Here is a 16,973-nt window from a genome sequence, read left to right on the forward strand (position 1 = left end):
GCGGGACCCAGAATCCCCTGCGCCGAGGCAAGATGGAAGAACACAGCAGCTGCGGGAGAACAATGTTTTGGCTTTAGATGTTGAAACGGACGGCTGAGGGTGAACTTCACGGGCCAAAACAGCAGGTCATGGTCCTGCACCGGTAAGGGGAATTTATTTAAACCAACTTTTGGGCATAACCGGTGTCGACAGTCGTCCAGCTCGTCGTCCGGGACAGACAACAAAGCGCAGCCACTCTCACGTTACTTTACCGCTAGTTAGCTAGCTAAGTTAGCTAGCTGTCTCGGCTAGTCGGACGAGCATCATTGTTCGCTGGAGTTGTGTGGGCCGTTTGTTATGGGGGGTCATGCTTGTGTTGTCGCTCCATCACTTACAGTAGGTTCAACTGGGCCAGGAAACGACTCAAATAACCCCGAAGAACACAGTCAGGAATAAGAACCCACGACGTAAGATAATCACGTTTTGTCTTTCATTTATCGAGCTCAAACCCGGATTCGTCCTTGGCTCATTTCTGCAGCTCGGAAGACTGTGTGCGCCTTGTGCAGTGTTCCGCTTGTGTTCAACGATATCCAGCTCTTAATTCATCGTCCTTTTATATCAACTAACTTCAGTGAAATGTTAACTTTAATCGCACGATCGTAAAGAAAACGTACTTTCCCCCCCCACACATTATCGCTGGGTTTCGTGTGGAAATGTGCGCGGTCGTGTTGTTAATCAGCGCGGATCTTCTGCTGTTATTGCCTGGCCATATTAATTATTGCCTGATCCTGCATCACAAAGAAGGGCCCCGCAAGAGTGGGTAGCCAAATGGTTAGCTTGGTGGCTAATTGCGTAGCTAACAAGCTTGTTAGTTTTTTTTTTTTTGTGTGTATCTGCGCACGCCACGGGGTCAAACTCTACACGCGTTGTTTGTCGTCTTTAACACATCCGAGCGAGCTGAAGTTAGACCGAGAGGCTGAAGGTGTTTCTTTCATTTATTTCAAAAGTTTGCTTTGTGTGAGCAGAGTAGGTTATTGTTGCCAACGCATCGTCAGAGCTGAAGGCATTTGGCAGCATTCATTAGCCGGATGGGTCGTTTATTCTTTTGGCCAAACATTGAAGAGCAGTATAGTAAGATCTTTAATGCATTTGAATGTTACTTAAATTTAAAATGTGAGTTTACCCTGCTACATTAGATTTTATTTTATTTTTTTTACATGGTGTATTTAGCTAATTCTGCAATTCCAATGTGAGTAATACACTATGCACACACTGTAGTCTGTGAAATATCTGCATTAAATATTAAAGCTCTTACAAAACATGCACTTGATCTGTTTACGTAGAAGCCACATAATTACACCAACAGTCCCTCCTAATGCAGTCTGTGTGCACTCTCATTGGCAGATAAGCTCATGCAAATAGGATGACTGGGTCAGACAGGCCCATCAAACAGATTAACACACATCTTCAATCCTCTCATTCCTTGTCTCATGTTGTGTCTGGTGTTGCGGCCACGGTGACCTTTCTTGCCCTGTAAAATACTAAACATACTCATTGTAATCAACCACAGGGTATTTTGTACATTGTTGTTTCAGGGTTTCGCTTGTTTCTGCTTGTCATTGTGCCAGACTGCAGGCCCTTTGTTGACCCACAAATCGTCAGTTTTAATCCGACTAAGCGCCCAGTTGTGAGATCAGAGGCCGTGACACTGATTCTAAAGGCTGAGATGGCTATATAATTGTTTTCTGTTTGCTTTAATTGATGCCTCTATAACATGTTATCAGTGCTAAATGATCAGAGTTATTGCTTGCTACATTGATTTACAAAAGTTTTAAACGAGAATGATACTGTCTCTCCTCACAGAATGTCACTGATTGCCATCCTGTAGTCTTCAAGTCTACTGGCATCCACCATGAGCATCATTCAGGACAAACTAGGCAATGAATTCCTGCACTCCAACGGGAGCATGGACTCCAATTTCGGGCCAGGCATGATTATGTTCAGCCATCTCCCCCCGGTGACCAGCTTCACACGGCTGGCTGCCCACTCTGTCATGCAGGAACTTCCGCCTCATGAAATGATCCTGAAGAAGGAGCGTGACTCACCTGACTGCAGCACGGGCACCCATGGTGGCCGCATGGGCTGTGTAGGGGTGGGAGACTATGTTCACACCCTGGGCATCAAGCAGGAGAAGCTGTCAGAGCATGATTACCGCCTGCCTGTGTACCCTGGAGGCCTCGGGAAGAGCACAGAACTACTGGAGGTGACAGTCAGTAACAACCAGAGCCTTCTGGTGCATGACCTCAACATGGGCAACGTAAGTTCAACTGATGGTAAATTACATCCTGGAGGGAGTTAAATAAGCACTGATTGTTTTTATAACAAGTTGGTATGGAGAATAATCGCCAACTTAATTGTACAATTAATAAGTTGTTGCAGTTCATTGCCATTCAGAAACACTAGCGGTGCTGGTTGAAATGTATCCAATGTGAGGATTTGCTGCTGCTTACTGTTTGTTTAAGCTAAGCAAAGACATTTTTAACCATGGTTTTCCATTTTATTGGCAATACACTATTTGGTCATTGTAGAAAAAAATCAATTGCTTTGTGATTTAATTTACTGCTTATCAAGCATTCTTCAGGGGTATCTGCCTCTGTTCTCGCAAACACATCAATGTATAAATATTAACGATCATATATCATAATGTGCGCCGGTATTCCAGTTAGTTTTCTAACTCTACCAAAGAACGTTCTAACTCTAGTTGAGTTATTTCGATGTTCTTTCTGGCCTTTCAGGCTTGATTTACGACACGTAGTTGTGACAAATTAGAGAACTATCAGCTTTAAAGTTCATATTTTATGCCCTCTAACAGATCTTACAACCGACACTTAGATGGGTAAAAGTGAAAAATCAATATAATTTAACTCTGATAAAATATGACCAGATATCCTCTGTGACGTTCTTATGAGAGTCAGCGTTCTGCTGCCTCATGTACTCTCTCTCCCCGGCCCGCAGCACGTCCTGATTTAGCTCATTTATATGAGGCACAGATAACTGCACAGTCAACATATCTATAAATGCAACGCAGCACTGCTAGAGTGGAAGAAGTTGTGTTTCCATCCAAGTTTATGGATTTATAACACATCACGTTATGAGTAGGTTAAGGTGTTTAAAGGTTTCTCCTTTATCTTGTATTTTTTAATCAGCTACACTTTATGCATTTGTTAATGTAAAGAATAAGATGAGAAAAACATCTAGCCAAAGTAGGTTTAATAAATGTAAAACTATTTCATCTTGTATGATTTATTTGGCAAAAGCAGCAGCCCTCCCATGTTGTTAAGCAGCTTATTATTCAAAAGGGAGAGGGAGGAGCCTTGGAGAGGACGGGTGCAAGGGAGGAGCTTGTGTATTTATGGTGACATAAATCCACTGACGGCTTGGGATGCAAAATATAAAAAAGCCCCCCCCTCTCATTCCCTCCCCCCCATCCTTCCCTCTGTTTTTCTCTTTGGGTATAACAGTGATGTCATCCTGCCTCAGTGTGAATGAAAACGTCACAAGGACACAGCTGTCTTTTTTCATTTCAGACGTCTTTTGTGCTCATTCAAATAGAAATACACACTACCACACTCTTCTAACAATAGCCAGGCATCCAAGGTCATCAGGGCTTCAGAATGAATTATTGTCTTCACTGTGCCAGATTGTTTTACATTGTCTACTCAAAGCCAATTTTATTTTATCATAAAAACTTTTTTTTTTTAAACATATATTTTTGTTTTTCCAATTCAGGCTCTCATAAATATTTTTCTCTTTTTTGACGATGCATCTTTTTTGCGATTGTATGATTGTTTTTACATTAATTTTTTCATCCAATCAAGTCAAATCTTGTGCTTTCTACCAATTATTTAATATTGACTTTGTCCTTTGAAACCATCTAGATTTGGCAGGATTTTGGAACAGCAGGTGCAAACACGTTCTCTCTGTTAGACTCCATATGGTACTAAGGTTTAGCATGATGACCAGTAAAGAAGCAGCAGCAGAAACTAGGCTACGCTATCTTCTTTCCTGAAGTATTACCCTGGAGAGGTTGTTCATAATGAAGTTTAGAGAATACTTTAACATTTTAAGTGATGAACTTGGTGTGTATGTGGGTGTTCAGTTTGTCTGTTTCTTCGGGAGAAATAAAAAATGAAATCCCCGCCCAGAGAGTGACAGGCTGCTTATGCAAAGTAGGGCTGTACATTTAAGGCATTGTTATCTCTAGTACTTGAACCCCATTTTGCACAATGAGTTTTCTAGAGACCATCAGTAGACAGCATCAAAGTGGTTAGTTTTGTTTGCTTGAGTAGCATACATGGACATGCTTCTGTGTAGTTTTTAGATGTAAGACCTCTTACCTTTAGTCAAGTGATTTCCTTGTCATGGCTCGCTCTCACGGCCTGCTCCGTCTCCCTTTGTCGTCCTCACAGCTGCCGAGTCAGTTAGTAAAGGAGCCCACTGGGAGAAAAGGTCGAAGGTCAAATGGTGATGGGCAGGAGGGTAAACCCAGAAAGAAAAGAAGCGAGGCAAAGGTTTGTCATATTTATGTATTTCTGAATTTAGGCATATATTTCCTGAACAAAAAACTCATCCAGGAACATAAGCAGCATTTATTGAATACAAACAAGATATTTGATATTTCCTATATTTTTTAAAAGCAGAAAGCAAGCATGGCGCCTAGCGGCTATGTCGTGCCTCATGTACAGAGGCTATAGTCTTCATTGTAGCGGCCGTGGGTTAAAATCCATCTCTGGCCTTTTGCTGCATGTCATCCCTTTCTGTCTGGGGCAAAAATTCCCCAAAATATATTTCAAAAAAACATGAAGGCAAGGAGATTTAGCTACAATGGAAAGAAATGGTATAGTAATTAGACATTGTATTTTGAGATCTGTAAAAGACATGCGTGTTGTTATGTTAGTTTTCATACTTGAAAAAAATAAACAAAAACAATTTTATTGTTCTACAGCAATCAATGTTGCTGGATGCTGATGGAGGCAGCATGTCCCCGGGAACCAAGCCCCACATCTGTGAGCACTGCGCTGCATCTTTTAGAAGCTCATATCACCTTCGCAGACACGTCCTCATACACACAGGTATTGTAGTGTGCATATTTTCCCCTGGTGTATTTTGTAATACTAACACAATCAGCATAAAGAGAAAATTATGACGATCATAGTTATTCCACCTGAATACAATAAAATGTAAAAGTCTTGTGAAAAACTCTTGGAACGTTTTAATATAACGACATCTTCAGCTAATTCTCTAAGTACTGTGAAACTCAGAGAAATATGTGGAAAAGGGAATAATTCACATCACTGGTGATGAAAGAAAGGAATTGAAATATAGTTTAAGCATGAGAGAAGTGCAGGCGATACATGAGGTGAGTATATGACAGCTGTTTTATAACTGAATAATGGCACAGTATATTTCTCAAAACTAATCAAGGCATTTGGAAGGAAAGTAATCAAGTGTTTAGAACACAAAACATTTGAACTGAATTGTTAATGTATCAGTCTGAAAAAGAAACACCAAGTAGACTCTCCTTATTTACAGATCCACCACAGATAACAAAGACTGCAATTTAACATAGTTAAAGTTAGTAGTACAGAGAATGGAACAAATGTGCTGCACAGAGAGTTTATAGCTTCAGCTAATTTTCAGCTTTTGTCCCTAGTAAAAAATATTATGTACATTTGATTGTTTTGAAATTCATAAATATTTGCCTAGTTCCAATATGACTGATTTCCTTCTTGAACTATCACTTTTATTTTTGTTTTTGAATCTCACCCTTCACATTTGTTGTATGATTCATAGTTGTTAGATAAATGATAATTGCTTTTGTCTCAAAACTGAAAGATTTTAGCCTTTATAAAAAATAAAATCAGGGATGTGATTCTTCCCGATTTATCCGGAATTGCGGATTTTCCAACATAGAGAGGTAATCCACGTAAATCACATTTTCAGCTAGTTAGCTGTTCAGTGAAGGAAGGAGAATTTCATGAAATCTACAGATTATGTCATGATGCTTCCTTTTCCAAGAATCCAGGCTAATGTTTGTGTTGAGCTTGAATTCATCCTGTTTTAAAATGGTCAACAGTGTGCCATGTTAGCTGTTTGTGTTTATGTGCTGGTATGCTTCAAAGTACGATGGCCGTTAGCCACGAGCAAATAGCGTGTTATAAAACTATGATCTGTTTTCAATCAGCGCTTCGTGTTTTTTAACGAAGGCTGTAACCAGCCTTGGTGTCACGAGGAAAAATGCCTGATGTCGATCACATCCCTGTTGAATCATTCAAAGGTTAAATCCATTTCAATATGATGAACACATGTGAATCACTATGAACTCTATAGCCAAGCAACGCGTGCTGCTGAGGAGGAAAAGTGTTCCGTTCTTTATTTTTAAATTCACAAATAAGGCCAAGACATCACATAAAGATAACAACCATTCCGGGGCTTCATCAGATTAACCATATTCATCTTTGTGTATTGATTTCAGGTGAAAGACCCTTCAGATGCAGTCAGTGCAACATGAGTTTCATTCAGAAGTATCTTCTCCAGCGCCACGAGAAAATCCACAGTGGTGAGTGATTAGTGAAGAACCACCTGGTTTAACCTTGTAGTGACAACTTCACCTAAACTGTACTTTGTTTCTGTATATCAGGAGAGAAGCCATTCAGCTGTGACCAGTGTAACATGCGCTTCATTCAGAAGTATCACATGGAGAGGCACAAGAGGACGCACAGTGGAGAAAAGCCGTACAGATGTGAGACCTGCCAACAGGTCAGTGAGCTACATAGTTTCCTGCAGAGGGCCCTTTAATTATGAACTTATTTCTGTATATAGACGTTTTTTATTATTTGCTTGAAATACAATGTTTTCGTTTCTTTGTTCCCCTCAGTATTTTTCAAGGACAGACCGACTGCTTAAGCACAAGCGAACCTGTGGAGAAGCAATAAAGCAGGGGCTGGATCCCGCCATGATGGACATGGGTTGTGTAGACATGGGACATGGCAGCTATGGAATCACTCAGGGAAATGCCGGGAATACTGGGAGGAAGAGGGGAAAGTCCAAAAACTCTGGAGAGGGAGGGGAGCGCAAGAAGAAGAAGCAGGGGGATGGAGGAGGGCTGAGGGTACCGCACATTCAAGGGGTGGTGTCTGGAGGCTACAGCATCCATGAATTCTCTCTGGAGAACCAAACGGTGTCTTCCTCTACCGAGCCAGGAGCCGTCATGCAGCAGGGCCATCACAGCAGATCCCCAAAGATGGCGTTCAAGAAGGCAAATCGTAAAGGTTTAGACAAAGCAGGTATGGGACAGGCCAAAGCAGGCTCCCTGGAGCAGACTGTGGGCATGGACAGTCTTGGTCTAATGCAGGGTAACGGGGCTAAAGGAGGACCCACCAGCAGCAACTATGACGACGCCATGCAGTTCATCAAGAAAAGACGTTACCTTCATGCAGCAAACAATGCAAACTCATCCGGGCAAGTGGGAGTCGGAGGAACCAGCAGCGAGTACGAAGTCAGTATGGGACACTTGTCTTCCCAGCAGTCAGTCATTCAGGGTGGGATTGATAGTGACCCTCCTCTTAGTCTGGATAAATCAGGGATCCCAGATGAGGTGCTCCAGAGCCTCCTTGAACACTACACCCAAAAAAACGACGGCTCCCACCACGATATTCACTTTGACATCAGTGACCACCATGTGGATTTAAACCCCGTCTCAACTGAAGGCCCTGACATCGGCCACAATGCTGACAACTCCAGCCCTTCTGGAGACAAGAACGTCATGATGAACGAATACTCTCGCTTCTTGCTGCAAGCTTTGGAGCGCACCAGCCACAGTGCCAGCTTCCCTCTGGGCCCCGGGACCCCATCCTCAGGACCTTTCACAAGTTCCCACTCGGGGAATCCCATTTATGTCGACAAAAACATCTACACTACGTCTCCACTGGAGTGTGGGTTTGGCCAGTCAGCAGGCTCACCTTCGCTGCCCTCCTCTGTGCCAAAGTCTCACTTTGCGATGCTGACGAGCTCCTCGCCACAGCACGGCTTCCACCTGAGCAGCCTGGAGGCCTCCACTCACCAGCAGCTCACCCCGTCTCAGGAGCTCAGCGACCAGATGGATAAGCACCACTCCTCGACGCCCCCTTCCTCCTATCAGATCAGTCCATCAGACCTGAGCAGCCAGAAAGACCACCCGCCTGTCAAGAACGGCACGGTGGTCTACCATTTGGCCCCCTCGCAGGATCTGGCCTCTCTGGACTCCTCCAAGCCTTCCTACCAGATAGAAAACTTTGCCCAGGCCTTTGGCCGAGGCGGCTTGTCTTATGGCACTGACTCTGGCGGGGAGGTGGATCACAGGATACGGACGTCTGTGTCTGAATTCTCAGGGTATACTAGTTTGTTATCTGATGTCAATGAGCCAGTAAGTACAGGTTCCAAAACTGCAACAAGCCAAAGCTACAGATGAGAGCCTGAGAGGGGGAGAACACTCTGTTGTTATAGCTGATGTTCTTGTTTAATTTTTTTTAGCGCTCCTATTTTATTACTATTATAATTATTATTATTGTTATTATTATTTTTTAAGTGACATCTTTCTGTTCCATTTTCTGAAGCTCTGTTATTGTGCCCACTCCTCTACACACAACGAGCCTGCAAGGCTTCCTGCAAAGGCAATTTTTTTCTAAAGTATCTGTTATTTTTTTAAGTTAATATGTATGTACTGTTTTATTCTTGTCATTTTAGGGACACTAGGTCATTAATCATGAACTGAAAGTACTTTTTACTTAAGCGTAGAGTAGCACCGGACACATTTCTTTTCCAAGGAGCTGAAATGTTTGAGCAATCATCTTTACACATGTGAAATAATAATGATTAAACCATGATGGCAGGGAATAGCCCAGAATCGAAATAGCAAAAAAAAGGTTGTCTGTTACAAGGTTGAAAGTATTACTCAGGAAAAAGTGGAAAGCCTACGAGGTGCCGTGAGCTCTGTTTTCAGAAGTTTTGCGACTTCAAAGAGCAATTTTCTTATGTTTTGTTACTTGTTGAATAAGTGTGACATAAACAGACTGCTGCCAGCTCACTTGAGCACTGAAAACACTTTCTACTCGGCTGTATAGAGATTATGGTACTTGCGCGTCAATGTGAAACTCATGTTTTCTTCAATAAGGGCCATATATATATCTATATATATATTTATAACAATATATATGTATTAATGTAAAGAAACAGATTAAATCAGTTGAAGGAGAGGAAGAACGAGGACTGGTTCAGGGGGTACATGTTGTCCTTGGTATATTTTTGGAGAACAAAAGTGATGTTAGGGCTTTTCTTTGGCCAATAGAGGTAGCTGTTGGACAGCGATAGAATGGCCTTCCCCTTTTCCTGCCCTCCTCCTCTTCCTCAGTTCCTCTTATTTCTTTAAAAGAATCCAATTAGCACTTTGAGCCGTTTTCTTACATAGAGTAAAGTACCCTGTCAGATCAACAGAGCTCAAGCATCAGCGGTGGACTGAGTTGTTTGGGGCATATGCAGACAGGGTTTGTGGGCGGAAATATTCTGGGTGTATGTTCGGGGATGCCCTTTGTTTGGGTTTATACGGGATAGGGGAGGGGAGGGGGTTGATATGTAAAAGTGGGATTTGAACATTTTCTCTCATCTTTAGGAAGGGTTAATTGGGTGGGTGGGTGGGCGGGTTGGGGCTTTTTAAGTTTTATTCAATCGGGATATTGTAAATGTAATTCAAACCCTTAGTTTTAGTTTGACTTGTAACCCAATTTAGCAGCTTTGCTTTCTAATTGAATTTGATGACGAATGTGTTAGTGATTAAGTCTTTCTTAAGCTGTTACTTTTGCAGCCATATGCAGTCGGAGCGAAAAGACGGCTGACCAAAAAATGTGTATGCATTTTGATCTTTTCTCATGTGCTGGCAGTACCAAGCATAATATTTGTCCCGGCAGAAATTGGGCGCACGGGTACAAAAATACTAAATGTCATTAAATGTTAAATGTAATTTCTTGCTGGTTTTTAAATGTATACATGTTCTTATTTTTTTTTTTGTAAAGACAACAATAATTGCGCTGTCTTCCACAGCTACAGCTGGCCTTGAGTGCTGGATTTGATATCACTCTGCTGAATGAGACTTTAGACCCCTTTACACCCCGATGGCCTGTTGTTTTAAGCAATCATTTAAAATGGCACAGTGAATTTTAATGCTGTAATATCTTAAATAATGTGTTGCCATGTTGGACAGTTTGAGCGTTAACAAGAGTTTGCCTCATATATACCTCATATCACAGTGAACCAGGGATAACGGAGTGAAGGTTGGATTTGTGTAGCAGAGATGCTGTTGTATGTGAAAACCATGTCATGTTCCTGGAGGACTATTTTTAAACATTCATGCTCATGACATTTATATGATCCATTAAGACGTTTGTTGCTTAAGGGTTTTTGTAATTGCGTCATGCCAACCAGTATTCACTTTCTTCAGTTTGACTCATCCACGTCTGATTTGCCAGATTGTTTCATGAAGCTTGTTGTTTACGAAAAATAACCGAAACACTACATCTTCCTTTACTGAATTCTGACCCATGTATAAATTTTATTTTAGTATATTCCTTTCCCTGTCTTTATCACCGCCAAATTTTTGTAGTGATGATATCTTCCATTTTTATGTTCTTTCAGGTTCTTGTGAAACGAGTCACAAGGTTATGCTTGTCCAATGAATTTAAAACTGATTAGGGAAAAAATAAAAAAAAATACTGTTATCAAGTTTTATTATTGTCATCATTAAGTGCTGATGGGGTTAAACATGCTGGTGTATTAGTGACGCCCTCTTTATGATGAGGTTAATATAAATAAGTAGCAGGTGTTATCAGAGGTGTTGATGGCACACTGTTTATCATTTATGATCCATCAGCTCTGTGGGCAGTATTTACTTCTTCAATCAGCATCTTAGTGTTTGTAGCATGAGAGGTTCACTAAAGCTTGTTGGAGCTGTATTTATTTCCACCACAGGGTGGTGATGATGCTCTTTGAAGGGCCTCTTTAGTTCAGGCCTCTATTTCACTCATGATAGTGTGAATGTAGTAATCATGCCTCCTTTCTATGTGACTTGTTGACCTTTCTTTCACAGTTTATTGATAATCATCAGATTTTTCATCTATTATCAAAGACTAACTTTATCTCTACTTGGAATTTCTAATAATGTAAGGTTGGCTTTAGGGATATTTGTTCTACCCACTTAAAACATTCAAAGCTTGTTTAGGGATTAAAGGAAATAGACCGAGTTTTTCTTATTTAAGATTAAAGTTTAATAGAGTGCATGGTTTATAATTACTCAAATTTAACCACATCAGCCCCCAGTACACCACTGTCATTTATCTTGTAATTATTTCTTTAGAGATTGACTTTGTAGTGATAAACATACTGGTTATGTAAGCAAACCACTGGAAGGAATGAGTGAATGTATCATCAACTTGTGGTGTGTTTAAATTAGTTATTCCAACACCCAAGTGTTTTTTTTTCCGATGATCTACTATTCCAAAACAAACTGCGAGAAACTCTCACTAAAGTTACATGTGTATTTCCATCAACACACTATGTATTGAAACTGAGCATGTACTGTTAGCTTACCATGTTCATTTCATTTTTATACACCAAGTCAACTCGAAAGGATTTAAAGGAAAAGAAAACTGTTTCTCTTGTTTCAGCTTGAGATGAAAAACAAATTGCACAAGAGAATGAAACTGATGCTGAACAATAGAGTACAATCATTCTTATACTACGATGTTATACTTTAACACTGCAACATAAAATACATAAAAAAGAATATTCAACAATATATAAGTTATATATACCTGTACTTGTATGCCATTTAAGTAATAGAAAAACAAGCCTCCTTGAGTGGTCTATATACATCTCATTAAACCTATGAACCCCATTCTAACCAGAGAAACCATCATGAGTCATGACTGCAGCCAACCTTCACAGCACAGTTAAATATGACCTTCATCTTTGTTGATATGCTCTTGTCTTATTTCATCATCTTTGTGGGGAAATGAATTACTTCCTTAAATGAAAAAAGAGAAGTTTTATATGCAATATGCAATATAGAATATGCAACTTTTCTGGACTTTGTGCTTTAGTACACACCTTAAACCTGTGATTCAACGCCAATCCCTTCTTCATCGGTTAATTAATGATTGCATTTTCTGTGTAATGTTGTCATTTTAACATTGTCATAGTTCTTTTCTGATATGGACTTCCATTGTATCATTATGAGTCAAGACTGATAAGAGCTTTACTCAGTGTTGACTGGACGATGACAAACCGGTTATAAAAACTGGAGCTGGATGATTGGGGGGTGTGACCAGAAGGAAGCATCAGGAGTTCTGTTGCTCTGATGGAGGCTGTAAAGCTACACATTCGATATTATTTTCCTGAGCTGAATGTCAAAGAGATGTCTTGGCGTAACACACTACAACAGAACAGACACCTAAGGGCGCACTCACACTAGCAAAGCTACCCTAACCCGTACAGTGCTTAAGCACGATTGCACCCCTTCCCCATTCACCCGCTGGCCTGCACTCAAACTGCTCCAGGACTAACCGGGCCTGAGCACAGTTACCGCTTGTAACCCTAGCAAACAGTGAGTTTGTTTCTCTGACTCCTGATACCTTCCAAAGGTCACAGGTGTGTTGACAGAGTTGATGAGAGAGTGTTGCACATGATGGTTTGCATGAAGTTCTTCTCTTCAAAGCTGGGTAGAGGCAGCATACTTGGTTGTGTACACAGAGGGAGTGAATGAGCAACAACAGCAATAAAAAAGAGGAGGGAGTTTTAATGATGCTGTAATATGAGTCATTGGATACATTAATCAAATAAAGAATGCAAATGGGTGGTTTTTTTCCCACCATTCCTGTCAGCCTCTTAGGATAAGCAGAATATTTCCGTTAGCCACTCTGGTCCAGACTCAAATGAAAAGATAGTCAATAATGAAACTCAGGACAGATGATCCCACTCACTGCCTTCTTTTACCTTTGGTGCTACCTTGAGGTTCACATTTGTGATTTTTAATGAAATGTCGGAAAATTTGGTATGCACATGTATGTCCCCCTTTCCACTTTTCAACTTAACGTAACATAACCCAAAAAAAGTCATCATACTTCGGTTCAATGGCTAATCCCCTTCAGCCTTATCTGTACTTTAATTGTAACACTATGAGTAGAATTCTAACACAAACTATGATTGTGAACATGGTAAAGCTATTAGCTTGTTGACGCTATAATTTAGCTAGAAATACTACTATGCATTGGTAGCTTAAAAAACTTTTAGAACGGCTATAAACCCAGGTCGTTGATTTAACTTGTCTAATACTTAAGTTGTTAAAAAACACAGTTATTAACTGGACTCCTATCACTCTCAGTGTTAGCCATGCAGTAATTCGCTGTTAGCATACTAACATGTCAAACAAAGGCAATGAACTTGGTGTAGTTTCATAACTTCTCTTCATCGTCAAGTTAGCGTTGCTGTGAGGAGACTGTTAGCTCATACAGTAGCATTTTTGGTTAAAGACTTATTACTAAGAAACAATCTGATAAAGCCTTAGAATGGCTGTACACACTGAAGTCGTTTTTTGCCATCCAGTACTTCAGTTTTCTGCTTTAGCCTATCATCAAATAGTCAAAGTTAGCTTTATATTGTACTAAACTTAGATGGTCGTAAGGTAAACATTCAACCTAATCACCATAAGCATGTTTACATTGCAAATTTTTGCATTTTAACATTTTGGGAGCATTTTCCCATGAGAGGCGCTGGTCTTTGTAAACTAAATCCTCTTAGAGCCCATGGCTAAAACCTTGAAGCAACATTTTTTTAGTCTTTTGGGCTACTTCAGTTTATGAGGAGGGGTGAGGAGGGGGGTAGCCCTACAAAACTGACCTCATTCCTATCAGCCTTAGCTTATTGTTTCTTTAATGCTATTTGGGAAAAAAAAAAAAAAAAAACATCTTTTATAACTTTAATACTGTTCACTTAGAACATCTGATCACCTTTTACACAGTTCATATATTTTTTCATTTGGTCCTGAATTACCTGCCTCTCCCCGTAATCCTTCAACACGAGGAAATGAAACTCAGTCTATAAAATGACCTTGTACAATATTAAGAATGGCAAGAATGGCAGAACTCCAGTTCTGATATGAAACCAACTTGTGTCAACAGGGAAAGAGACTCTGGAATTAATCATGGTGGATGCCAGGCTGAAAATCAACAAAAGGTATTGAAATATGTTGCAATGTTCCCGAGTATTTACATGAGATAAGAGTGAGGTCAGAAAGGTGTATGTGCTTTTTATTTGCATGTCGGACATCTATCACGTCTCCTATTAAGGAATGTCTCAGAGCAGAACCATAAAAGCTGTGATATGGCAACGTGATCAATGGGAAAGGGCAGGTGGCTTATTTGCCTCCATAAAAATGTGTTAAAAAAAAGTTTGCAGGAAGAATTTAACTATTACTCTTAATATGTTTAGAAAAAGTCCTCTCCTTAGTTAATAAAGCAGTGTGTCATACAGACAGGCCTCAGAAATGAAATACTTCCTTGACTATTGATCAATTTCTGTAATACATTAAATGCGACCAAAAAAATCTGTTCATGTTATTTTTTTAAAATGGATATACAGAATTATAATATATATATTTAAAACAATTTGATATTTATTTTTATTTTATCAGATTGTTCAGGTTCACAAAGTAATCAGTCAAGAAAATCATTATTATATTAATCAAAACCGCTTGTAATAATGAATGAGTTTTTATTTGAGGTGTTTTGTTGATTGGGAAACTAATCATTTAAGATCTCAAAACAGTTCCTGAAATGTATTTTATTTGTTGCTTATATACACTGCATACAAATATGTGTCCTATTATCTACACACTAACTAAGCAAAAAAACAAAATGTTTCCTTGATCATCTGTCATGATATTTAGATATCAGCTGCATCGTCTGCTGGCCTAGTTCACACACGTACTTTGGGCCTTAAACTGGATTTTTTCAGAAATTCAATATGCCAGAGTTTTAGGCTTGATGTGATTATTCAAAATATCTTATCTTCTTCACATCTGTTTGCTATTGTTCAACATGTGAAATTAACCAAAATGAGTCAGTCATGTAATAAAGCAAGGACAGTTTCCAGAGAGAAGATACTTCCTATTAGGAAGCCACTGTCAGGCAAATGTAGGTGGAAAGTAGGAAGAGAACAACACTAAAAAGACAAACAATAGACAATTACTCTTTGTTCTTACAACACTTTCTCTGACATAGGTAAAGGCCATCCTCGGAAAAATGCACTGTGGTTCATCTTCTCAAGTGAAACTTAGGGATCTAAATCTCTTTTAAAGAGAAATACCCTCTAAAGTCATGATGCTAGGGCCCTATTGCTGTATATTCTTAAGTGTAACCCCTCCCCAAAATGGATGTAAACCTTTCTCACTCGATGCAAAAGCAACTCTCTTTTTAGTTTCTTCAATGTTGTACCTGCCTCAAACCAGCATACTTAGAGTTGATTAGCTTCTTTGTGATAAAGTGCCTTTTGATAAAGAAGCACAGTGGGACTAATAAACTGCTACAGACTCACAGAAATGTTGTGTCTTTTTGCTCTGTAGAACCACCAAAGTAATAATTGACAATGGTGGATATGTAAATGAATTCAGGGATAGTATTTTACAAACTTCTCAATAGTTAATTAAAGGTACAGTACAGACTTGTTATCCAATGAGGTCATGTTTATATAAAAACTGAATCATCAACATAAGAGGTATTCCTAATGATTTTCCCATTCAAATGAATTTCTCCACCTAAAGCCAGGACAGATAGATTAAGTTCAACTATATTAGCTATAGGTATGATGTAGGTTAGCCTAGGTTTCAATCCAAACATAGCACAAGTTTTGGTTTAATAAAAAAAAAAATGTCATTAGTGATTGCAAATTCATGTTTAATTCAATCCGCTGCTGTCATGCTAACATAAGGAGTTGGTTTATTGAGATTAACAGGATGGGCAAACTCTATAATCAGGTGTTATTCAACTCTTGCAAAAGAAGACGGTACAACTACATGATGAAGTTAAACAGAAAAAATATTTTAACATGATGGCAATAAAGTGTTTTTTTTTCATGCAAATCTCTCTTTTTGTTCCACACAAATCTGATGTGTTTTTTGGATCTGCGTTGGAGCTTTAGTTACTGTAACGGTTGGTAGATTTTCTTTAGATGAGATTACAACCAGTTTGAGTTTTACAAATTCATTTTCCTTAAAGGTATAATCAAAACTTACACATCTAGATGGATAGAGTAACAGGAAATAAAGTTTGTGATTTTTATAACTGAACTTTTAAGCATCCACCTGGAGTGGAAGAAAAAACCAGGTCAGTTGGAAATAGCATGTTTTCTTTATGAGATTGCCTCTAAAGTAACTTAACCACTGAAAATATAAACAAAGCCTATTTAGTCTGAAATGTCTCCAGCCCATTAAGAGGTCCACAATAACAACATGAAGAAAAAGGACGAGACTGTTAAGGGTTTATTATGTTTCCAGTCTGAATTAGTTTGGTCTTTGGTTGTCAAGACAAGAGACAGCAGTCTCTTATCGAAGTAATGACAGAAAGTCATATTTTTTCAAACTCTTTTATAAAAGCTTTTTCCAATATGTTTAGTGATATCTTGGTTATGTAATGCTTACTGCACCATTTTCTCTTTCATTGTATGCTACAGTATTTTTCTACGCTCGAATGAAAAAGGTTAGGAATGAGGATGACAGGTAAAAAGTTAAAGCGCTAGTTCTTTGGTGGAGGCGGGCTCGTGCTGCAGCGACAGTACAGTAATGATGAGTGACAGGACAGTCAGCCAATCAGCGGAGGGACTAAAGCTTTTAATGCTGTCAGAGTCTGCGGCTC

At 39.5% G+C, this 16,973-nt stretch overlaps 1 protein-coding gene across 2 annotated transcripts; it reads left to right on the forward strand.

The window, feature by feature from the left end:
• On the forward strand, positions 1-10,792 carry znf281a (zinc finger protein 281a). Of its 2 annotated transcripts, none has more exons than XM_061065888.1 (7): positions 1-142; positions 1,843-2,296; positions 4,449-4,550; positions 4,985-5,111; positions 6,515-6,598; positions 6,680-6,798; positions 6,917-10,792. In XM_061065888.1, exons 2-7 carry the CDS (start codon positions 1,892-1,894, stop codon positions 8,486-8,488), a joined length of 2,409 nt encoding a protein of 802 aa, XP_060921871.1. In that variant the 5' UTR covers positions 1-142; positions 1,843-1,891; the 3' UTR covers positions 8,489-10,792. The 2 variants fall into 2 exon arrangements, with proteins under 2 accessions (XP_060921871.1, XP_060921872.1); XM_061065889.1 differs by lacking the exon at positions 1-142 and adding an exon at positions 347-446.
• Positions 10,793-16,973: the final 6,181 nt, after the last annotated feature.

Source organism: Labrus mixtus, chromosome 20 (genome assembly GCF_963584025.1).
Source record: "Labrus mixtus chromosome 20, fLabMix1.1, whole genome shotgun sequence".
In the NCBI taxonomy this organism is placed as follows: Eukaryota; Metazoa; Chordata; class Actinopteri; order Labriformes; family Labridae; genus Labrus; species Labrus mixtus.